The sequence below is a fragment of the Ctenopharyngodon idella genome, chromosome 10, assembly GCF_019924925.1.
Source record: "Ctenopharyngodon idella isolate HZGC_01 chromosome 10, HZGC01, whole genome shotgun sequence".
NCBI lineage: Eukaryota > Metazoa > Chordata > Actinopteri > Cypriniformes > Xenocyprididae > Ctenopharyngodon > Ctenopharyngodon idella.
In genome coordinates, this window is record NC_067229.1 from 19,739,328 (window position 1) to 19,763,833 (window position 24,506).

Consider the following 24,506-nt stretch of genomic DNA (forward strand, 5'->3'; position numbering starts at 1 on the left):
TACGTAAACTCGCTCACAGAAATTTCCTGCAATGCATTTTCCGTTCGCAAAATTACTAAACCCTACTATAGCCAAGGCTAAATTTATGAATATTCATGAAGCCATCTTGACGTTGCGTGGTAAGCATCCTGTGACGCTGCATGATTAATATTAATGAGCCTGGCCTTCGCCGTAGTAGGATTGGTCATTCCGTTTTCCGTTCCTATTAATCGCGTGGCAGCGCGCCCAAAATAAGAGTGACGTACTGAGTGCATCGGCATTGAGCTCTGAGCCGAGCCGAGTAACTGTCAAATCATATTTTTCAGGATTATATCCACTGAAAGCTCAACCACATTAGTCAAAATGAGACATTAAAGCCATCAACCCCAGGTACGTAGCCCATCGCATTTTAAAATTAATTTTGTGATTAATGTTGCTGATGGTGTAAAGCGAAAGTACAAGTAAATGTTTCAGTGTGGAAGACCTGGTTAATTGAGTTTTTGACCGTGTTTACACGATACCCATGCCGAAGCCTGACTCAAGAGTCGTGAATTCACTGGCTTTATAGGGCATGTGATAACAAATGCTTTACTTCAGTTTAGATTCATAGTGTCATGTTCTTGCACCGGGGATTCCCCATATGTTTTGCAATTTGCACTCTCTCTCACACACACAGGAACAGACCGTATAGTGCGATCTCGCTGCTTTAAAACTAAATTATTAAAAAAGTAGTAGGCTATCCCCAGATTTAAAAAAAAACTTAATAATAATATCGTCATCTTTTGAAGAAGGGAACACTGCAATGATAAATTAAAGTCTACTTTTTATCAGTTCATCTTATGGTTTGATGTAGGGGCGATGTGAATAGTAAACAATTAATAACTGAAAAGATATTTGGAATGGATATTTGTAGCACCCTCGCACTTCTAAGAAGCACCTTGAAGTTTTTGCAACCTGAGAAAAGTAAATGTAGGCTAAAATTATACGGTCAACCCTGTTACCTACCTGTATAATTATGTCCCAAGTTAACATATAGGTTATTAAAATATAGATTAAATATTGATTGCATAGTGCACATTCGTTACCGCTTGATTTGTTTAATCTAATATCTCCTTGTGTGGAAAAATAAAAGGAACTCTTGTCAAGCTCAGACACTTCAATCTTTTAATTATAAATTCATTGCTTACATAATGGCGAGAAAATTAACAGAATTGAAATAAAAAGTTTTTAAAAAGATTGCTCAGTGAGGGATTGAGAGTTAGTTTACCTGAGGGTGACAATTTTGTCATTTTATCAAATGTTTGGGACTGACAAATTATTATAACAAAACAAAAATAATCAAAGCCATTGCTGTAAGAGCTAAACAGGAAAAGGAACTGGCTTTAGTTCAAGTAATGTTATTATAAAAGACTAACAGGATGGAAAGTGAGATCAAGGACGAGGAAGAAGATTCTAAATTAATTAGCAATTAAAATTATAGTCCCAAGAAAAAAAAAATTGGTGTGAAACATTTTGATTAGAGAGAGAAAAATTAAGAAATATATTTTTTTAAATAAGTTTTTCATTTTAGCAGTTTTAGAATAAATGGCAAAAATGGCAGCTTAATTAAAATTCATCCCTTGTTAACTTAATTGTGATATTTCTGTCATTTTAGAGCTAATAACTGTTCATTTTCAAGTACATTTTAAATTAATGAATAATTATTGTAATATAATATCATTTTGTTCATTATATTGCATAATAACCATAATTTTGACAGAAAACATTTGGGGTTTTTTCCCTGACTTTCTGTATCCTTGTAATAGCCAGAAATATTTGAAATTGTAAATGTGAAAATATATTTATAACATGTCTGTCTGAATACTCGATTCTGATTGGCTGGAAGGTGTGCAATAAAACCATTTAATGCACAGGTAGTTCCAGGTCATTACCGTTCTATATTAATGCGCTGTTTTCATTGAAGCACACACACACCTCACTCGCACACAGACATTCAGGAGCACAGAAATTTGTCAACGTTGCCCTGCGTTGAGGGGGTAACATCGCTGGTTTTGAAGTAATTAAACTCACGCATCTCTCTCTCTCGCTCTTTCTCTCTCCCTCTCCCCATTCATTTAAATAAATGTAATCTTACACACTACTTCTCAGTGTCTGATTCAAAACGGGCAAGAATGCTAGATTTAACGAGCTGTAACTGACGAAAATAACCGTCATTTATATCCCTTCGGTCAAATATTGCGCAGCAAACAAACACCAATAGCAGCTTTAAGTTGTCATTGCTGTCAAATGACCATGATAAGAGGAATAATCACTTATATTACTTTGATAAACAGATCAACTTCAGAGATGCTAAAAACAAAAGAAACATAAAACAGAATTGCATTTATCAATGCAGTTTCTATAAAGCCTACATCATTAAACTATACATCTAATTTTACCTTTAGGTATGGTTAGACCGGGGATGAAAGTAACACCTTTTGTTTGAGCATAACTCAGTGGTTGTTTGTGCTAGATCTCCCAAAATGTGATACATGGTAGCCACATTTGTCTGCTATAAATATTACTTACTTTGACATGTACAACACAATCACAGATTATGTGAGTTAATGTCAAACACAAAAAGGGTTCTGTTAGATCCTACCCCACTACTGGGGTGAGTTGTAACACTAGCTTGGGATAGATGTTACAATAAGTGGTAATTTGCTGAAATAAGATTCACAAAAGAAGATACGCACATAAACTATGATGGAAACACATTTACCACATGCGCAATGCGCAACAAAAAACTCATGTTTTGAATGAGAGCATGAATGCAAAGCATCAAACTAAACTAGAGAAACAGCTACTTTAGATTTTGTATGTCAAGTAACTATATCAACAATACGATTGCTAGGCAAAATTGTACTTTCTTTCGTGAAAATCAGTTTTTTTGGTCATAAAATCTACAGCGTTGCTTACAGTTAAATGCCACTTCCCCTTTGAGCTCAAAAAGGTGATGGGAGTGTATGATATTGATGACAAACACCACAGATCTTATCTGACTTGTCAAACTGACACTGTTACAACTGAGCCCGTGTTACAACACTCCCCGGTCTCCTCTAATGTTACCAGGTTTCCATGGCCACAGAGGAGAACAAGCTTCCTGGGTTCTCGCGACAGAACTCTGAGCCCATGAGGTCATGGGAGCTGGAATCCTTTCTGACCAGTCGTACTCTGCACTTTGTGTTGAGGTTAGAGCAGCAGTTCGTTTGCCCGTCCTGCGGTGGGATCGTCCTGAACCCTCACCAGACGGGCTGTGGGCACATTTTCTGTGCTCAGTGCGTAAAGGCATACATGTAAGAAAAATTAATTCGTTAAATGAACTGAACAACTTGCTGTATATCAGCAAAGATAAACATGACTTTCAACATCTAAAATGATTTGGAAATGTAAACTTTCTTCTTTTCAGTGAAAATGGGGGAAGTTCGAAATGTCCTTTAGACAACGTTCCTATAAAACCTGAGGAGGTGAGATTATATAAAAAATTTAAATACGTATTTATCTGCGCTTATCATGAGAGTAGCTTAATTTTCCATTATATCCTACTGAAACTGCAGGTTTTTCAAGACAACTGCTGTAAAAGGGAACTGCTAAACTTAGAGGTCTACTGCACCAACGCCCCAGACTGTAAGCAGAGGGCTACTTTATGTAACCTCCAGGTAAAGGGCAAAACATGACATAATACGCTGTAAAGTGATGATGGAAAAACTATCCTAGCAGTCTGTGTCCATCATTCAGAGCTAAGTAATATCAGTACTCCCTCTCTTTCTCAGGATCATCTGAAAGTTTGCCAGTATGAGCGTATTAGATGTTCCAACTCAGGGTGCAACGACACTGTGTTACGCAAAAACCTAATGGACCACCAGAGGAATGTCTGTTCCTTCCGCCTGGAATCCTGCCACCACTGCAAGCAGTCTTTTCCCGTATCTCAACTGCTGGTCAGAATGTTTCCGTGTCTCAGTAGTGCATAAAGTCATCTTGTGTTTGTTTCTAATCTTGCCTCTAAACTATGCCAGGCCCATCAGAAAACTTCATGCCCGGAAGTTGAAGTCCCCTGTTCCAACAAGTGTCTGCAGATGATCAAAAGACACAAGGTGTGACACTTAAACAATTCACTCCAGGAGAATACCATTTTTAAAAAGTTCGAATTCTCTTTTATTGCTCTCTTCAGATTAATACAGAGCCTTTAAGGGGACACGGTGATCTTATATTTTTTCCAACATGTCCATCAACATGTCCCCTTAGGGGCTCAGTGGCTTTTAAATAGGTAGAAAAAAATAAATTTCAGTGCTTTTGCAGTCGCTTGCAAAAGTATTGTGCTCGGTTCCCCCAAGAAACATTGCGCTCACTGACTTCGCACGCAAAAGAGCTGAAATATATTTTTTCCTCGTCATATTATTTTCATCACAAATGTTTTGCTAGTTAATGCAAAGTTTCTCGGGGGAACTCAAAAGTTTTTGCAAGCTAACTCAAAGTTCCTCAGGGGAACGCAAACATTCTGCAAAAGAAGGCAAAAGCATTGACATAGAATTTTTTCTCCCATCTCAATTTTTTTTTTCCATTACCATGTATGTCCCTTCAGGGGCTCCGTAATTACCAGTTGTGCATTTGCTGTCAAAGTTTTGTAAGCGAATGCAAAGTTCTTGGGGTAACGCAAAAGTTTGCAAGCATTCAAAATGATGTTTTATTAACAAAGTTCGGGAGGAGCATGAATCTACCCAATCAGCACGAGAGGAGGCTTATATAAAAAGCCGATTTACCTCTGTTCCAACGTTTTTCCAGTATCCCTCCTCCACCCCAACTCCCTTGCTTTCAATTATTCCTATCCCAGCCAGGGATGGGGGGAGGAGTGCTCTGGGATCTGGCCAAATTCCGAGCTCGAAGTCCTCTCCTAGGACAGCACGCCAAATATGCATATTTTATACTGTATATGATTATATATAAGTGTGAACTCATGAATTTTATATTTCCTCCCAACCTTTTAATTTGCTTATTACTGCTTTTTGATCCCATTGCAGCTGCAAGCACATGCTGATGAGTGTCCTGAAGTGGAGACGGACTGCATTTATAAGAACTATGGCTGCACAGTCAGAGTAAGAAAACATTCAAATTCAACACTGAAACAAGTGAAAGTTTCTTTTTATCAGTGTTGTCCTACTTAATAAGGCTGCATTTCTCAAAGGCATCGTGAGCTAAGTTGATTGTAGTGACCATTAGTGGCAATGGTTCTACAATCTACTTAGGCTTGTGATGCTTTTGGTCGCAGCCCTGGTCGTTAAATACATAGGCTTTGGAGATCTCAGCTTTTGAACTCTGTCTTTCCTCCAGGATAAAAGAGGAAAAGTGCAAGTTCATGAAAACACAGAGTTCAGTTCCCATGTTCGACTTGTCCTGGAAAGTAACACAAAACTTGAAAAACAGGTATGAAATGGGCCGTCAATGTTAATGCAAAATACAAAATGAAAAAGAGAAATTCTGGTCCATAAAACAATATCTCTAAGTTCATCGCATCAAATGCCATTATAAAAGGGATAGCTGTGTTCCTGGATGCTGAATAGTGAATAGATATACTAAACAAAATGAAAATGTGTTCTTTATAATTTCATTACTTAAGAGATGCTGAAACACATTGAGAATGCAGAGAATTACTTCATTATTGTCTCTTGTAGCTTATTGCTTAATTACAAATATTGAATATAATATAAAAATGGTCTTGGTTGTAGGTGGAACAGTTGCAGCAGGATATGCTTGTCCAACAGGGGGAGCTGAAGGACAAAAGTCTTGTGGTCAGCAGTCTGGACAGAGATGTCACCTTGTGTGACAACACACTTACTACCTTACAGGTAAAGAAACCCTGTATTCAGTCAGGCTACTAAGCACAAAACAGCTTATTGTCTTGTAATTTTAGAATCCATAATATTCATTGCCAAGTTAAAGGCACAGTTCACTAACCCCCAAGTTGACATGTTTCTGAACATATAGCAAAAATAATTTTGTGTAAAGTATTTAGAGAATCAAGTAATCACCATTCATTATACATTCATTCATTATTGCTAGTATTTACTGTATATGGTCATAGTGGTGATTAAGAACTTGACTAGCTTCGATATTTTAATTCATACGCATAACTGTGAAGGAAGCTATTTTGGTGGTATATGGTCAGAGTTTGCTGTATGACCTGCGTTTGTTTGGCAGAGGTCTGTGGAGGAGCAGAGAGTGCGGATCTGCAGTGTGCAGCGAGAACTACGGGATTTGCGGGGTGTTCTAGGGTCTGAATTAAGCGAAGAGCTCCCGAGCCTTCGGGCATCACTGGACTCCCTCAGACAGCAGGTGGCTGTCACAGAAAGCCTCAGGGAACATCTGGGTAAGTCAAGTCTGATTGGCCACAAGAATGTTGAAGAGAGTTACTGAACAAGATGGGTGAAACTCGAAACTCACTATTCTACGTTTGTGAATGCAAAGGTTTTTGGCTACACAAGTTCAGTTTCACAGTTTGTTGTTTTCAAAACACATGATCTTCATGGTGGGTTAAAGAGATGGGTCTGCCTCCTGAACAACACTAAGAAGGCTTTTCCAAAGTTTGGGTACTGAATAGGAAAAGGATCTGTCGGCAACAGTTGATTTTGATATTCTGGGTATTATAGCTGAGCTGGGAATTTCTCCCTATGTGTTTCCTCTAGTTTACCTCACAATCCAAAGACAAGATGCAGGACATGTGAATTGGAGACTCTAAATTGCTGTAGGTCTGAGTCACCCCTGTGATGCTAGAACAGCCTCCAAAAACCCCATGACTCTACATAGGACAAGCAGTTGAGAAAATGAATGGATGTACAAATATGTGTTCTGTTTTCAGCCTTGTTGCAAAGGGATATAGTGTACATTAGAGTAAAGCAGGGGTGGTTAACCCTGCTCCTAGGGGGCTACCTTTCTGCAGACTTTAGTTCCAACACACCTGGCTGTTGTTTTCAAGTAATACTGAACACCTTTTTGTTTGATTAGGATTGGAGATAAACTCTGCAGGTTGGTAACACAAATGGTCTTGTATAGCCAGGTTTACCTTTAGACCAAAGGTAAGCTCAAGTAGTTTTTACTGGTTTAGACCAGTTAATGCAAGAGCTTTTAAAAGTGTCCAATCCTGTTCCTTGAGTCCTTCTTACTACAAAGTTTAGCTCCAACCCTAATTAAACTTAACTGAACCAGCTAATCAAGGACTTCAGGAGTACTAGAAATTTCCAGATACTGTAGGTCTGTTGGAACAAGTTGGAGTTAAAGGGTTAGTTCACCCCAAAATGAAAATTCTGTAATTAATTACTTATCCTCATGTCGTTCCACACCTGTAAGACTTCGGAAGACAAATTAAGATATTTTTGATGACAGAATATGCTGTCAGATTTCCTTCCATTGACCGCCTTTGCAACTTCCACTTTGACACTTCAAAAACTTCATAAAGAGATTTGAAAACTAATCCATATGAATCGAGTGGTTTAGTCCAAATTTTCTGAAGAGAATCAATCGCTTGTTATGACGAACAGATTTATTTAGGCTTTTGCTCGCACGTAAACATTGGTTAGCAAACATAAGCAGAAGCTCAACCAAAACCAGCTACACGTGCGAGAACAAACCTCTTCCGGAAGCTCAAACGTGCTGCGTAACCAATGAGGTTCATCCTCGTATGTTACGCAGCACGTTTGAGCCTCCGGAAGAGGTTTGTTCTCGTGGGTGTAGCAGGTTTGGTTGAGCTTCTGCTTATGTTCACTGATGAATGTTTACAAGATTTCCGATCTCTTTATGAAGTTTTTGAAGCGTCAAAGTGGAAGTTGCAAAGGCAGTCAATGGAAGGAAATCTGACAGCATTCTGTTATCAAAAATATCTTAATTTGTCTTCCGAAGAAGAATGAAAGTCTTACGGCTGTGGAACGACATGAGGATAAGTAATTGATAACAGAATTTTCAATTTGGGGTGAACTAACCCTTTAAATTCTGCATGAAAGTGGCCCTCCAGGACCAGGACTGGACACCCCTGATTAATGGTAAGTCGTTATTTTTTCAGTGAAACAAACTAAAGCACACAGTCAGTTCCATACCATGATAGTTAATTGTGACCATGTTTGTCAAACACCAAAAAAGGACAAAAAGCACTATAAATTTAGCCCAGAAAAAATTAATCCTTGTAACTACAGTCCATGATTTCTAAAGCTGTATGATAACTGACCAAAATATTAGCCTGAATATCTTCCCCTCAATCAAAGCTCTGAAATCACTTTCATGTCTGTCAGAAATAAAATAGCATGTTTTACGCCAGTCAAAGCGTTTGAATTCCAACATCCTTTTTATAGCTTGACACATGTGGTTACCATAAACGGACATGATAAAAGAGAAGTGAGAAGATTGATCGAAATGTCTCCTTTTGTGTTCAGTGGAAAAAAATAAAAAAAAATAAATAAAAAATAAAAATACTAACATTTGGTGTGGCCATGACACACCAAACCAAAATCAAAGAAATAGCGGTGTTGAAAGCAGACTCATGCCATTCTGGACCAAAAGTTTGCAACCTACTAAAACTACATCCAATGTCCAACTAGCCTGTATATTCTAAACCTTCCTGAGAGAAAATAACTCTCCAAACCAGCAGGTGGCAGAAGTCTGAATTCTTCATTGAAAAAAGGGAAACTAGAAGAGCTAGGACTGCAGATATACAAACCATTTTCACACCAATCTTGCTCACCACAGGCGGATTGGTTGAAAATAATTACAGGTGATATGAAGATGAAAAATGAGAAGAGCCTTCTGTATGCCCTCATGACTTTAACATTTACTTGCTTTTGCAACTTCATCCACTGGCCCACTACAGCGAATAGCTAATCAGAGTGATCTCAGTTGGCCGAAAAGCCACTATTGGGTGTTCGACTAGCGCTGACGTTGCAGAACCCACCACAAAGACTAGGCCGCTCAATGACAGCTATCCAACAGTGAACCGTTGGCTTGGTGTGTCACAGCCTATACAAATTCAGAACAACAAGATGAGTAATTTATAGAGTTTGTTTCTAGTCGTAGACTTATAACCAGCATCACGCAATACAATAATATCCAAATGTATCCTCTTTATAGAACTGCAACTGTAGCTCTGTATGTGTTTGTGTCCTCAGGTGCGTTAGAGCAGACGTGTCAACGTCATACACGTTTGTTAGACATCCACGTGGAACAGCTGCAGTGTAATGAGCAGCGTTTCCGCCAGCTTGAATCCACCTCCTATGATGGGAAGCTCATCTGGAAAGTGCGTGACTACTGGCACCGAAAAGAAGCCGGCACCCCACTCAACTCCACCCCCTTCTACACCAGTCGTAACGGCTACAAGCTTAGTGTGCGGGCTTACCTTGGTGGGGACAACTCAGGGAGAGGCACCCACATGTCGCTCTATATCACAATAATGCGCGGAGACTTCGACTCCCTCTTACCGTGGCCGTTCCGTCAGAACATAACGTTAACATTGCTGGATCAAAGCGGCACTAGGAACCACTTGAGCAGTACTTTCACACCTGATGCAGGCAGCGATAGCTTTCGTCGGCCAACGTCTGATGCTAATGTGGCCACAGGATTCCCACGATTTATATCCCACAGTGATCTGGAGATCCCTCGGAATGCCGTTTATATGAGAGATGACACGCTGTTCATCAAAGTAAAGGTGGACACAACTGGATTGGAGGACTTGTAGCACTCCCAAAACAGTATCCAGGAGTCACTATAGCAGGGTTCCACAAATCCTGCCCTGCAGAGCTTAGCTCAAACCCTAAACAAACTCACCTACCTGTAACTCTGAAGATGTTGAGGTGTCTTTGATTAGGGTTGGAGCTAAACTCTGCCCTCCAGGACTGGATTTGAGGAACCCTGCACTATAGTGTCACATTTGTTGTAGTAACACTGGTTATGTTTACATGCACAGATTTGAATTAGTCTGAATCATTTCAAATCATCTGAAGGTTCTGAATGTACTGCTCATATGTGCCATATTTATGAAAATATCAGTTTGAATGAAAAAAAATCTGCGCATGAGAAGAGTGTCAAGTGTTATCAGATGGTTTAAATCATAAGTGTTTATGCAGTTACAATGGCTACTGGTTATTTTCAGCCAAGATCCGTTTGTGCGGCATGGGTCAGTGCCACTGACCCACGCCGAAAGATCATCTTGTCATAGTGAGTGGTGCAAATGGTAGCGCAACATGTTTGGGGACCTGGTTTTGTTTCCTACCTGGGTCATATCTTGATCTCCTATCCCCATCACCCTACCCCCCATGTTTTTCTGTCTGTACAACTTAAAAATTAAATGTATGCACTGATGAACCATTCAGTAAGATCAATAACATGTATTTAGAAAATGGGTTGAATTTATTATTATTATTATTTTTTTTTTTTTACTTGCTTTTCCCACCCTCTTTTGCGGCCAAAAGACAGCAATGCTGTACGTTATTGTTTCTGACTTACCATTTGAGATAATAAAGAAAATCTGGACTCTTCAAACATTGGTTCTTGATGCCTGCTGGACGCTATACATCATCTGTTGTGGAAAAATGGAAAGCAGCTTTGTTGGGTTTTTTTTTTTTTTTTTTTTAAGCTTATTTGTCACAACTGTCATTGTTTTCAAGTTAAAGATAGTTCAGCTGACAGTATTATAGCTAGCTATCTGAATAGCCCAGTGTATAACTAGCATGTTCTAACATTTGCTTAACCTTACAAATAAGACAAGAATCAGAAGCAAAGTTAATTCTTATGGTCTTTACATTTCTCACCAAATAAGTAGTCTCTTCTACCGACCAGTTCCTCACTCACATTGCCATGTTAATTGTAGTGACGCACATAAATGTGCTGTGAAGGCCTGTGCACTGCACTAAACAAGGTCATTTTGAATCTAATTATGAAATAAGTTTTCATGGCAACTGTTTTTCCACTTAGAGTTTTTTATTGGCTTTGGTACTAATTTCACAAGTAAGGTGTACATTTTCAAAACTCTTAGTACAAAAATCCAAACTGATCACACTTGTAACACAGCTAGTCATTCTTTCAAAACCTGATCTCATGCTTTCATTCTAGTTGTACATATTTTCATTCTACATAATCACCGTTTCAAAACACAAGATCATTGTGATATGTAATGAGAACATTTGGTTTAATCACCGAAACACAACAGTATGTTCTTCTTTCAGTTTAGTACTTTTAACAATCAGTTCATTCAATAGCAAACAATGCAAGATACATGTTTCAAATCACCCTTGTTGCTGAAATAATTACACAGGTGCCACATTAGAAAATACACTTACATTACCTAAATTACATAACTGACATAAAATCAATGTTTTGTAATTGTATCTATTCAGTGTGTTATCAAAAGTTGTGATGAAGTATGACACAGCCTTGAGTTTTTGTGTAGAACAGAGTTTGCTGCCAACACAGTAAATGTTCTCACTGTACCACTTGACTGAATCTATACTGAAGTTGATCTTTATAAGCACGAGTTACAGTAATATGGCAGTCTCTACCATGGTAATCTGTTTACAGTATCACATGGCATACATAATGTAATGTAAAATGCTGTATTTGAATGCAGTCATTGACTGTTTCCCTGTTTTCCAATCTGTTATCCTGCTCACAAATTGTAAATCTCTGTCTCACACACACACACACAGGTTTGTTTTACGATCAAAGTGAGGACATTCCATAGGCGTAATGGTTTTTATACTGTACAAACTGTACATTCTATCCCCCTACACTATCCCTACTCCTAAACCTGCCCATCACAGAAAACATTCTGCATTTTTACATTTTTAATAAAACGTTTAGTGTTTTTAACGCTATTTTAAATATGAGGACTCATGAAATGTCCTCATATTTCATGTTTACGTCGTAATACCAGTGTAATACCCATGTCATTATACAAATTTGTGTCCTCATAAATCACAAAAAACATACACACACACATAGATAAAGACAAATCACTTATAATGTAAAAAGAATTAATTATTTTTGGTTATCTGTATCGGAAATTGCAAACAATAGAAACTATATCTATAGAATCTGTATCTATAGAAATCTATGGGTTTACCAAATGGTTCACTGATTAACTATTAAGATCAGTTGGATTACATAATAGACAAATGTATTAAACTGAACAGAAAGAGATGCAAATGAAAAGTTCGATAGTAATAGCATTATGAAAGGCAGTTACTGTGAATGAAACATTTATATAGACGTAACACTTATTTTTCATAGTGAAAAGGATACTTTGTGATTTTATGTATTGTACTAAAACAATTGAAATGTTTGAAAAAAGTGCACTTTTGATGATCTGTTGTGATATTAGTACTAAGAGTTTTGAAAATGTACCAATTGCTTATGAAAATTGTACTAAAGCAATTAAAAAAACTGTAATGGATAGATATTTCATTCCAATCATTGGACAGTTGACTTTTGGCAATCAGTGGACATGAGATCATGGCAAAGACTTTTGCAAGAACAAACATTTAATTGCAAACTAGTATTACTTTACCTCCTGTGGACAAAAACATGGACCTCTTCAGTGTACAGACTATTTTGATTCCTAGATGAATGATGGTTGTGATATGATGTGTGTGTGTATATATATATATATAATATATATACACACACACACACACACACACACACATTCGTTAACACTTCATTTTGATTGTCCACTTTAGACATTCTATTAACTATAAGTAACTTTGCAGCTATATGTGGACCACCAGTTATTAGAGTATTAGTAGACTGTCTGCTTAAAATCTGCTAACACTTTATTTTGATGCTCCTCAACAGATATTCTACTGACTATTAAAAATGTAACTTTACAGCTACATGTCAACTTATTCTACTAATCCGAGCCCTAACACCTAACCTAACAGACTACTACAGATTGTAATGAGTCAGTTGACATGTAGGCCCTGTTTACACCTGTGGCCAGTTGCATAAACTTAGCCACTACGTTAAGACTGTGTATTAAGAACTAATTTGACCAACTAGAAATTAGTCAAGAGGTAATCAGTCTTACTTTTCTGATTCAAATTAGACTGATCTACCTTTTTTTCTAACTGACTTTAAAAAGTTAGTACCAGTCTTAAAGAAAAAAAATATGACTAACTTTTAAGACTAGTCTAAGCAGTTTATGCAACCCGCCCCTGGTATTAAGATGCGTTTTAGTCAATCGTATCACAAGCAGACGAGGGAGACACATTCCCGGTTACACCTGGTGTTTTATTTTGTCTCTTTTGTCCATTTTTAAGCAATTCTGTCCTGATTTCCTAAAGGGGAGGGTCTATGGGTGGGTAAATGTATGGGCTTTTTCAGATCTTTCGATCTAATTGACACAATAAGCTTGCGCAATTTACATATGAAGGCGACCAGAGACGACAGAAAAACACACGTAGAGTCACAAAGTTGCGTATAGTTAGTAGAATGTCTAAAGTTGACTATTGAAATAATAAAGTGTAGCCTTACGTTATGTTTATTAGTAAAGTGATCCCTGTAATATGTTGCTGTTGTGATCAAATTACAAAACATATTTTGTAATAAAGAGCAAGCACATTTTGAAAGCCCAGAATTCACACCTAGATCACATGCACATATTGTGTGTATATTTTCCTCTCAGAGCATGCAATCTTTATATCCATTTCCTGTAATGTCCCACAAATTTCTTCTTTATTTGTCCCCAATAATGTGCAGACCTACAATGAAAGTATTTGTACCCAACCCTCAAGCTTCAACGTGAAGTATGACACTGACACAACTGTATAAATAGGTACATTATTACAGGCTGGCAACATGACACCGGCATGGGTGTTCGTGCTTTGTGTGGTGGGTGATGGGACAATAGCCGCTCATATGACGATGAGCCCCACTAGCTATTTATAGATATTGTCCACAACTACGTCTAGCTGTTGTCGGCTGGAGTGTATCTGTGCGTGTGCAAGTGTTTTCAGACAGCTCCAAAGATGTGGAAGAGGGAAAAAATGTGGATGATTAAGCGTAAGTGTCACATTTTGGATGTATGGAATGCCATTGCTTGGAGTTGTACTGAACATCAGAACCAAGAACTGAGTTAGTCATTTAACCACTAATTTTAGATTAAAAAAGAGACACTAACACAGTCTTTGTGTGGCATTTGTGTAGGGGTATTTGAGACTTGAGGTCTCATGTGTGATTTGTGTTTCAGCACCTACTGAGCACCCAAAGGAGTCGAAATACAGGCCTGTGCTGGAGGTATTCCCCTTCACAAAAACACCAAACCCATTTACACCCAGCTTGTGGAAAGTCCCGTACTCTTTGTCTGTATGCAGACGGGGGAAAAAAAGAGTGCTACCAGGCAGTTGCATTGTTCAGTGATCTTGAATGAGTTGCCACAACCACGTCCTCTCTATGTACAACCTTGAACATTTTTGGCAGGTTTGGGACGCAGTTTAGTTCACAAAAGAATAATGTTCATTTCGAATGCACAGTGAACACTGTTCCCATTGTAAAGTGTTACCAAAAAAAAACATTTTTGTTACTTGAAATAAAGCGAACGTTAACTGAAATAAAATAAAATAAAATACTCCATTAAATGTTATTTCATCTATTGCAAAGGCAACATGTCATTTTCATTTAGTTAATTGATATACTACAATAACTAAAGCTAAAACTGAATTAAAATAAACTGTATAAACATTTTAAAAAACAAATACAACAAAATTACTAAAACTTTAACTAAAATAAAATCAAAATGAAACTAATTAAAATATCAAAAACTATAATAGTTTTTTCACAACGATCATAATACCAATGATACTAAAATAACACTGGTTCACATATTAACAATATTTTAATTTTATCATGATCAAAATTTTAATTTGCATCTAGTAAAAATGACGCTGGCTGGACTGAAAAGACATCCTGTGGGTTACACTTTATTTCCATGGTCCACTTTAGACATTCTACTAACTATAAGTAACTATGTCAACTAGCAGTCATTAGAATATTAGTAGACTGTTAGGTTAGTTCGCTTCTGAATGAAAATTCCCTGATAATTTACTCACCCCCATGTCATCCAAGATGTTCATGTCTTTCTTTCTTCGGTCGAAAAGAAATTAAGGTTTTGAGGAAAACTTTCCAGGATTTTTCTCCATAATGGGCTTCGGTAGGGTACGACGGGTTGAAGGTCCAAATTGCAGTTTCAGTGCAACTTTAAAGGGCTCTATGCGATCCCAGGCTAGGAATAAGGATCTTATCTAGTGAAACGATCGGTCATTTTCGAAAAAAAAAAAAAAAAAAAAATTTATATACTTTTTAACCACAAATGCTTGTCTTGCACTGCTCTGCGATGTGCCACGCAACGTTGAAAGGTCACGCGTGACGTAGACGAAAGTAGTGCGGTAGGGCGGAAAACTTCATCTAATTTTCTCCTCCAACTTCAAAATCGTCCGATATCGTTGTTTTATTTATTTTTTTCTCCTTTTTTTGTAAAGGCTGTTTGGCTTAGTCTTTGCACGTTCGCTTTGTAGACACTAGGTCGGTACTTCCGCCTACGTCACGCATGACCTTTGTAACGTGATTACGTCATGAGTGCGGATCGCAGAGCTAGTGCAAGATGAGCATTTGTGGTTTAAAAAAAATGTACTTTTTATTTTATTTTTAGAAAATGACCGATCGTTTCACTAGATAAGACCCGTTGTTCCTCGTTCGGGATTGCGTAGAGCCCTTTGAAGCTGCACTGAAACTGCAATTTGGACCTTCAAACCGGTGAACCCCACTGAAGTCCACTTTATGGAGAAAAATCCTGGAATGTTCTTCAGAAACCTTATTTTCTTTTCGACTGAAGAAAGAAAGACATGAACATCTTGGATGACATGGGGGTGAGTAAATCATCAGGAAATTTTCATTCAGAAGTAAACTAATCCTTTAAGGTTAGGTTTAGTAGAATAATTGACATATAATGTTAGTTGTAAAGTTACTTACAGTCAGAGGAATGTCTGTTGGGGAGCATCAAGTGTTTGCAGATATTATGCAGACAGTCTACTAGTACTCTAATAAGTGCTAGTAAACATGTAGTTTAAAGTTACTTATAGTTAGTAGAATGTCTAAAGTGGACTATCGAAATAAAGTGTTACCCATCCTACTTCTATAGAAATGATATAAGTGTGTGCATGAATTAATAAAAGTATATTAATAGCAATATCTGATGTTGTCTTTTGCCTAGAGTTTACTCCCCCGTGACCCTATGAGCAGGTTCAATCTGAAGAGAAGTTCCCCTAAAGATGAGTTCCCAAACCTGGACAGAAACCGCACCCTCATGGGCCGTATCCTCAACCTGCACATGTACACGCGACAGTTCAACCGGGCAACTGAAAGTGGGGTCCTTTTTGATGATATCATACGCCCTGGACTTGAGGATCCGGGTGAGTTATTCTGAAATATTTTCTGATACATTTCACACAAACAGTCAATTCATAGAATGAGTCATAATCTCCACTGAAACTGCAGAGAAATGAAGCCAGAAGCTCAACTTTCGCTTCTCTGAATGAATGTTTCAAGCAATGAGATCTACACAGATGACACTTGATCCACTAAAGCACACGTGTTAAGACTTCGAACATGTAATCATGTATTATAAATATTTTCCATTGATTTCTATTGTATTTATATTACATGTTAATGTTCACCATTAGCCTCACAGAAACTTTTTCTGCACTTTTACATCTGAAGACATCATTACTATGTTTATTTAGTCATTTTCATCATGGGAACCATTGTGAAAAAGAAGTACACTTAAGCATACTTTTAAAAATAGTACTTATTACAGAAATAATATACCTTAAAAGAGTGTGAACTGAATGTGATGCTTTTGGACACTTAATTGCATGTTTATTGCAATTACATGAAAAAATACTCACCCTCATGTTGTTCCACACCCATAAGACTTTCATCTTCGGAACACAAATTAAGATATTTTTGATGAAATCTGAGAGGTATATGACTTGTCCATAGACAGCAATATAATTGGCAATTTCAAGGTTCAGAAAGGTATTAGAGACAAGGTTAAAATAGTCAATGTGACTATAGTGGTTCAACCTTAATTTTATGAACCGACGAGAATACTTTTTGTGCGCAAAAACAAAACAAAAATAACGATTTATTCAACAATATCTTCTCTTCTGTGTCATTCTCATACGTTGTTTACGTTCAGCGCTTCCAGGTTGTACGTCAGAACGCTGACTCATTATTGGCCGGCTCCTGCGTCAACATCACACGCATGCGTCGTGCTGCTCACGTGGTCAGCTTTGGCCAATACTGAGCCAGCATTTGGACGTAAACACAGAAGCCTTCACTGTGCTTACTGCGGCAACTGTGTAAAGATAATGACAGGCAAGAGAAGAGATTGTTGAATAAAGTCGTTATTTTTGTTGTTTTTGCGCACAAAAAGTATTCTCGTCGCTTCATAAAATTAAAGTTGAACCACTGTAGTCACGTTGACTGTTTTAATGATGTCTTTAGTACCTTTCTGGACCTTGACAGTGGTAATTAAATTGCTGTCTATGGACAAGTCATATACCTATCGGATTTCATCAAAAATATCTTAATTTGTGTTCCGAAGATGAACGAAGGTCTTATGGGTGTGGAACGACATGAGGGGGAGTAATTAATGACAGAATTTTCATTTTTTGGTGAACTAACCCTTTAAGCACACTTCTTTTTCTCAAGGGACTAAATGCTATTCAGGTTTTACTGTCTTTGTGGGGTCATTTGGTCCTAAAAAACTGATAAATAACACACAAACACATTGTCATAGGAAGCACATGTCAGAAGAGACTCAAGTGAATATCAGGTCTTGGTTCTATATATCTGTGGACCCCTGCAGTTTCATAAAGGTACTGCATTGTCTGATAAATGATGTGGACTTTTTAAAATAACTATATTGTTAAAATAACTATATTGTTAAAAGATTAATAATATGTTTAAGTTACGCATTTTCTGCCATAAATGTCCTAGCACTCTGAACTCAAAACACAGTTGTGAATGAACTTTTTGATGGTTGACTGAACCTTTAGTCTAGAGTCACCAGTTTCTCTCTGAATAAAAAAAATCAAATAAGAATCATTAACAAATATTGATCATGCTTCGCATTTAGAAAACCTGTCCTTTTATGTTACATTTTGGTTCTTGTCTGACAGGGCAGTCCATAGGACCAAAAGCAGTCGGCTGTTTAGCAGGAGATGCTCAATCATATATCCTGTTCTGTGACTTTTTTGACCGTATTATCGAGTCTTACCACGGCTACAAGGTCACCAGTGACACTGTACAAGAGAGCGACTTCAATTATGACAACCTGAAGGTACGAAGAAACTAATAACAAGTAACATCTCAACAATGAGATTAAATGGAGACCAAATGAACAAGTTTGCTAAAGTATCCTGATGTTTCACCTGAGAAAAAGACTCACTTGTGTCTCCTCTAGATTTTCAGAGATCTCAACCATGCCAAAGTGCAATAAAAAATCAGATATAAACTCTGCTATGCTGTCCACGTTACTTTTATCACTCCATACTAGCTCTGCCAGTGTGTAATTTTAGGAGAAACTTCTCCATTAAGTCTCTTGCCTCTCTGGGTAAATTTTGTGATTATAATCTAGTCATGAGCGATGTAGATGTGTTAAATCTGAAGTGGCAGCATGCTGTGGATGTGTAAAGTCTGTGTTTATGTGTGTAGGGTGGTGATGACTTTGACCATGCATATGCATTGAGTTGTGAGGTGACTGCATGCCGCAGCATAGAGGATTACTGCTTCCCTACACACTGCAGCAGAGGGGAGCGCAGACAGCTCCTCACACTGACCAAAACAGGTACTGCAGTTAAAACATGCTCATGGGTCTACTTAGAGCAGGAGTGTCCAATTCTGCTCCTGAAGGGTCACTGTCCTGCTCCAGTTTAGCTCCGGTCCAGAATTAAACACACCTGAACCAGCTAATCAAACCAGTTAATCAAGGTCTTACTATACACTCCCAGGCACGAGTGTTGAGGCAAGTTAGAGCTAAACTCTGCAGGACAGTTGCCCTCCAGGAGCAGGTTCGGACACCCCTGACTTAGATGAATATGCTTTATGCTAATGTAACTTGTTTTGTAGCTTTGGAGCAGTTGGCTGAGGATCTGCCAGGAAAGCTTTACTCCATAGATGAACTCAGCCATGAGAGTGAAGACCGCAGGGTCGTGATGGACTCTCCACCATCTTCTTTGATAAAGATCGGTGTGGCTCGTGACTGGCCTGATGCGAGGGCCCTGTGGTTGGTTAGGGTTAATAAGTTGTGGTTAAATAATGCTAAGCAATTAGATTTTGCTTATATGTTTTTATGTATGTTTTTGCCTTGTGATCAGGTTGAGTATGGACGGGACCCTGGCTGTCTGGGTTAACATGGAGGACCATCTGAAACTAGTGTCTTATAGAAGTGATGCTTGCTTACAAGAAGCATTTAAAACTATCTGCATCAATGTGCTCAAGGTTTATTTCAATCAACTACCTCATACAATATCATGTTGATATGTTTTCCGTGAGAAGACAAAAGGTCTTAAAGGGGACATTGGATGCCAATTTTCCACAAGTTAGTATTAATCTTTAGGGTCTTCATGAAAAGTCTATAACATACTTTGATTAAAATTTCTGAATGATTAGTGTAAAAAAAACAAAAAAAAACAAAACATTTTTACCTTGTCAAAAACAGCTCAGTTCACGGCGAGCCGTTTTGGTGCATGTCCCTTTAAAGGGGGGGTATCACACACAGTTTCTGCCAATCTCATGTTAATCTTGAGTACATATAGAGTAACAATGCATCCTTCATATCTCCGAAAAGTCTTTAGTTTTGTCATATTTATAAAAGATAGATACGCTAAACCGAGTCTTTCCGGAAAAAGCTGAGATCCTAGAGGCGTGTCTGCCGTCAGTGCTGTGGGCGGAGCTAAAGAGTCACGAGCGCACGCAGCTTCTGCTAGCTGCGACATCATTATACATACAAAGGGAACAAAAACGTTCGTATTGTTTACATTATATGCACTTGCACACCGATTGCCAACAAAACACAGACATCTGATGCGGCTTTACTTACTACCTGCAATCTGCAAATCCAGCGCCGAACTGGGACTTGTTTACAAAGTATTCATCACCGAATTCCTGGGAACAAACAAACATACGTGCACAACTCCGTTGCTGCCCCGGAAAAACAAACTTCATCCTCTGTTCCCGTAACGCTGGGTTCTTTGGGAAGCTGAAAAAGGTAATCTTTCCCTCATAACCAAAGACACACTCCTTTATTTGCAGGAGCTGCGTCTTATTCAGAGGCTGCGTTCTCCGGAGGGCTCATTTGAAGGCTGAATACTTCATCAAGGATGTCATATTTAAGAAAACTAACCGTAATAAAATTGACTTAAATTCATTGTGAGGTGTAAAATACTGTCATTTCTTTCTTACGTTGCAATCTAACAGTTATTTTTCTTAAATGAGACTGCCTCGATGATGTATGCAGCCTTCAAAGGGTGCAGCCCCTGAATTGGGACACAGCCATTGTTGAAAAATCTCTCGGCTTCCGTATCCCAAACGAAACGCGCTGATGGGCGTGCTCTTGCTCTTGTTCTGGGTGATGTGTGTGCACGCTTATCAGGGAGAAGTGCCTATACAAGGAATTCCGCCCTTTGTTACGTGATAAAGGGCCATACTAGAAAAAAACTCTCAGAATCCCGTACCGAAACCGGAAGTAGTATTTGGCACAGAAATACTCCGTCATACGTCCAACTCATGTTTTGAAAGTTTGGCCATGTTTAGCATGAGAATCCAACTCTTCAACAGTGTAAATAAGTCAGAATGCATGAAGTCGCATTGCACCCCCCCTTTAAATGATAATGAGCTACTGTTATCTACCCTACCCCTATCTTCCGCACTTCTGAACTCACCATTCTTATTTATGCAGTTATAAAAAAATTAAAATACATTTGAAAATTACTTGTTAGTCATTAACTAACACATTTATAAACCTTATTGTAGTGTTACCATGTTATCTTTACATAAAATGTACACAGTTTGTATTAAGACAATCCCCTTAATGCATTGTTCATTATAAACGTGCAGTTATGAATTACAGCGAGAAGGTTCTAAATAGAAATGACGGCATATATGTTTGTTCGACTGTATTATTTTGATAATGAACAAGCTGCGATGTCACGTTTGCAGCGCTTTGTTGAGTGTGCGTGAGGCGCCGGCGCGATCAAACGGCAGTCTTTGCAAGGGACTTGCCTCATCTGCATGGTAACGGTTCGTGGCCAGGTCAGATTACATTAGAGTTTGTTGTCGTTTGTTGGAAAATCATACCACACTACACAGATATTTCATGACCCAACAAACACCGATTAAACATGTTCAGTCGGGTGAAAACAAACTCACAGGGGTATCACACTAGCTGCGTCCTGATCCAACAAACTCCAACAGACGTGTTTGTTGGCGTTTATCTGTGCGGTGTGAACTGGCCTTTAACTTTAGCCGCATTTGTCGTGGAACTTGCTAATTAGCACATTATTAGGAAAGGCGATTTGCAAAGATTCATAAAAAAACCTATAACGTTACTCACGTCTTCTGGAGGTACTGATCCATCCTTCAGGAACTTTTTAGCGCAGACATAAACGCATATGGGTAGATCCGGGGGCGCATTCCCTTCAAAAACAAAATTAATCCACTGCATCTTCAGCGGCTCGGTCGAGAGTAAAGGACGACTGCTATGTTCGTTCTCATATCCAATGACAAAACGCCTTAGTTGCTTTGGAGAAATTCTTGTATACACCTGCGTGGCGTCGAAACAATGGCGGACTGTCTGTTTACAGCTCTCTCAGGGCGGGTCTATGCTAAAACGGCAGTGTCCATCAACAGTCGTGGGAGGGGCCTGTGCAAATTTGCGTCACTTTGCTAAGAATATGTGAACGGCTTGATCTGACAAAGCGCGTATGATTTGTGGGGATTCAAAAAAAAAACACTGGGTGTATTTTTATCATTATAGGGTAGTTGTGTAGACACACTGCCAACACACATTTTATGTCCAAACACCATGTAAAAGTGAATTTTGCATCTGATGTCCCCTTTAATATCGAACCCTGAGGCATGCCATATATAGTCTATGCTGCGCACACCAAACATCTAAAAAATGTCTTTTTAGATGGAGACACTATATAAGAAACTGAGACATCCATTTATCTGGAAGCCTCACCTGGGCTGGGTGGTCAGCTCACCTGCAGAGATAGGCACAGGCCTGAAGGCAAGTGTCACAGTGAAACTGCTACATCTCGCTGAGAACAAACTCATGGATGACATCCTGGACAGACTACGACTTGAGATGGAAGAAACAAGTATGACAAAACTCATTAGGGGTTCTGTAATGTAAAATCATGCATGATATCTGTCAGCCACAGTCTAACATAAAAATGTAATTAGGCTGCATAAAAAGAGTAATATGTCCGAATTTGCAGTACTCATAAAACAGTAGGCAAAAAGTACCCAGATGACCTACTACTTCCGGCAAGATTCTGAAGTGTGCAATATAATAGACACTTTACTACCCCATGAGGCCATAGCAGACGAGTTGTGAAGACACAACACAACAAATGCTGCAGGTCACATTACAATAACAAAACATAGGTGGATGTAGCACGTCCAGATTAAATTTATATTAGACACGTTTATACGATATAGGACATACTTTAGTACTTATTTAAAAGAAGTACCAGTTACACTTTATTTTACAGTACGTGTACTTACTGTGTACTTATCCAAGAAAGTACTGGTAATACAAGGTAACTACATGAGTTAAAGGGTTGTTCACCCAAAAAATGAAAATAATGTCATTTATTACTCACCCTCATGCCGTTTCACCCACGTAAGACCTTCGTTCATCTTCGGAACACAAATTGAGATATTTTTGTTTAAATCCGATGGCTCAGTGAGGCCTACATAGGGAGCAATGACATTTCCTCTCTCAAGATCCATAAAGGTACTAAAAACATATTTAAATCAGTTCATGTGAGTACAGTGGTTCAATATTAATATTATAAAGCGACGAGAATATTTTGGTGCGCCAAAAAAACAAAATAACGACTTATTTAGTGATGGCCGATTTCAAAACACTGCTTCAGGATGTTTCGGAGCATAATGAATCAGCGTGTCGAGTCATGATTCGGATCGCGTGTCAAACCGGCCATCACTATATAAGTCGTTATTTTGTTTTTTTGGCGCACCAAAAATATTCTCGTCACTTTATAATATTAATATTGAACCACTGTACTCACATGAACTGATTTTTTGGCTAATAACTTTTGAACAAAATGGTATAGAAGCATTTTGTCCTGTCTTCTTGGCTCATGTTGAGCTCAACGTACTCGACAGTTTCAAAGTCTACTATTTTCATTTATTAATTTTTGCTAATCCTTCTACAAATTCAATGCAACATTAACCAACTTCTGCCCAGATGATATTCACACCAAGCTTGTGAAACAAAACTATTTGTTAATCAAAGCTCCATGAAGATGACGGCAAGAACAAACATTTTAATGTCATGCATAAAATGTAGCTGCCACTGTTATATGTGCAAGATTGATCTACTAATCTGATTGTTTAAATAAAAAAGTCTCTTTAAATAATATATATATATATATATATTTTGATCATCAATACTATAAACAAACTTAAAACTGTTGCATTATTTTGATTTAATATGCAGGCTGTCCAGGCATCTACAAAATCAGCAACCTGCAGACAATTGGATTGAATGAAGTCGGGCTGACCCAGTTAGTGGTGGATGGGGTCAAACTTCTCATCCGAATGGAGAAAAGACTGAAAAACAATGGTGGCATTGATGACCTGGTACCTGCTCAGAAATGAAGTAGCCATCAGGAGGCTTTTTGTTTTAGGAGAACTGAAGTACCATCGCTCTGGAGACAAGTCTGCTGTTCTCATCAACATTATGACGAAAAAGGGATTTTGCAACACTTTTTGCTTGTAAAATATTTTTTAAGTGGTTTATTCACCTATGCCTTCTATCATTATTATTAGGGCGAATCTCACGAAGAAACACCCTGGTAATATTTCATCCTATTCTACACAAAGAAAATGAAGCCTATTTTAGGTCCACTATATGAACTTTTCACTAAGCCATTACACCCTCACATGTTTTCATGAAAAATGGTAATTGATTTCTTTCTTTCTTTTGGTTTTGGCCTGAAATACAAGAAGTGCATTTCTTTGAAATGGTAATGAAATTCGCCCTACACATAGCATTTTTGTTGTGAGGGATTTCACAGTGAGGGATATTTACTATATCCTAAACATAGATGATCATGTGCAAAACAGAAGAACAGAATGTTCAGATTTCCTTCAGAAACAACACAATTACTTAATGTAATTATTGCAATGAGGATTGTAAAAAAAAA

At 38.1% G+C, this 24,506-nt stretch overlaps 2 protein-coding genes across 2 annotated transcripts; both read left to right on the forward strand.

Annotated features, from left to right (window-relative positions):
• The first annotated feature begins 179 nt into the window (after positions 1-179).
• On the forward strand, positions 180-10,533 carry traf5 (Tnf receptor-associated factor 5). Its single transcript, XM_051909332.1, has 11 exons — positions 180-369; positions 3,091-3,314; positions 3,428-3,485; positions 3,576-3,677; positions 3,792-3,956; positions 4,035-4,112; positions 5,037-5,111; positions 5,347-5,439; positions 5,742-5,861; positions 6,214-6,382; positions 9,165-10,533. Exons 2-11 carry the CDS (start codon positions 3,097-3,099, stop codon positions 9,728-9,730), a joined length of 1,644 nt encoding a protein of 547 aa, XP_051765292.1. The 5' UTR covers positions 180-369; positions 3,091-3,096; the 3' UTR covers positions 9,731-10,533.
• A 3,140-nt stretch (positions 10,534-13,673) lies between these two features.
• Positions 13,674-24,386, forward strand: zgc:172076. The gene is made up of 9 exons (XM_051909731.1): positions 13,674-14,049; positions 14,237-14,283; positions 16,256-16,454; positions 18,228-18,388; positions 18,763-18,895; positions 19,177-19,333; positions 19,425-19,548; positions 22,241-22,430; positions 23,798-24,386. Exons 1-9 carry the CDS (start codon positions 14,016-14,018, stop codon positions 23,956-23,958), a joined length of 1,206 nt encoding a protein of 401 aa, XP_051765691.1. The 5' UTR covers positions 13,674-14,015; the 3' UTR covers positions 23,959-24,386.
• The last annotated feature ends 120 nt before the right edge of the window (positions 24,387-24,506 follow it).

What these genes read in the sequence shown, in the direction of transcription:
- zgc:172076 (XM_051909731.1), top strand. Translation starts at nt 14,016, where the DNA reads ATGTGGAAGAGGGAAAAAATGTGGATGATTAAGC. An exon ending in AATACAGGCCTGTGCTGGAG is followed by an intron (nt 14,284 to 16,255) that starts GTATTCCCCTTC and finishes TCTTTTGCCTAG; the next exon opens with AGTTTACTCCCCCGTGACCC. An exon ending in ACTTGAGATGGAAGAAACAA is followed by an intron (nt 22,431 to 23,797) that starts GTATGACAAAAC and finishes TTTAATATGCAG; the next exon opens with GCTGTCCAGGCATCTACAAA.
- traf5 (XM_051909332.1), top strand. Translation starts at nt 3,097, where the DNA reads ATGGCCACAGAGGAGAACAAGCTTCCTGGGTTCTCGCGACAGAACTCT. An exon ending in CTACTTTATGTAACCTCCAG is followed by an intron (nt 3,678 to 3,791) that starts GTAAAGGGCAAA and finishes TCTCTTTCTCAG; the next exon opens with GATCATCTGAAAGTTTGCCA. An exon ending in AGATGATCAAAAGACACAAG is followed by an intron (nt 4,113 to 5,036) that starts GTGTGACACTTA and finishes ATCCCATTGCAG; the next exon opens with CTGCAAGCACATGCTGATGA.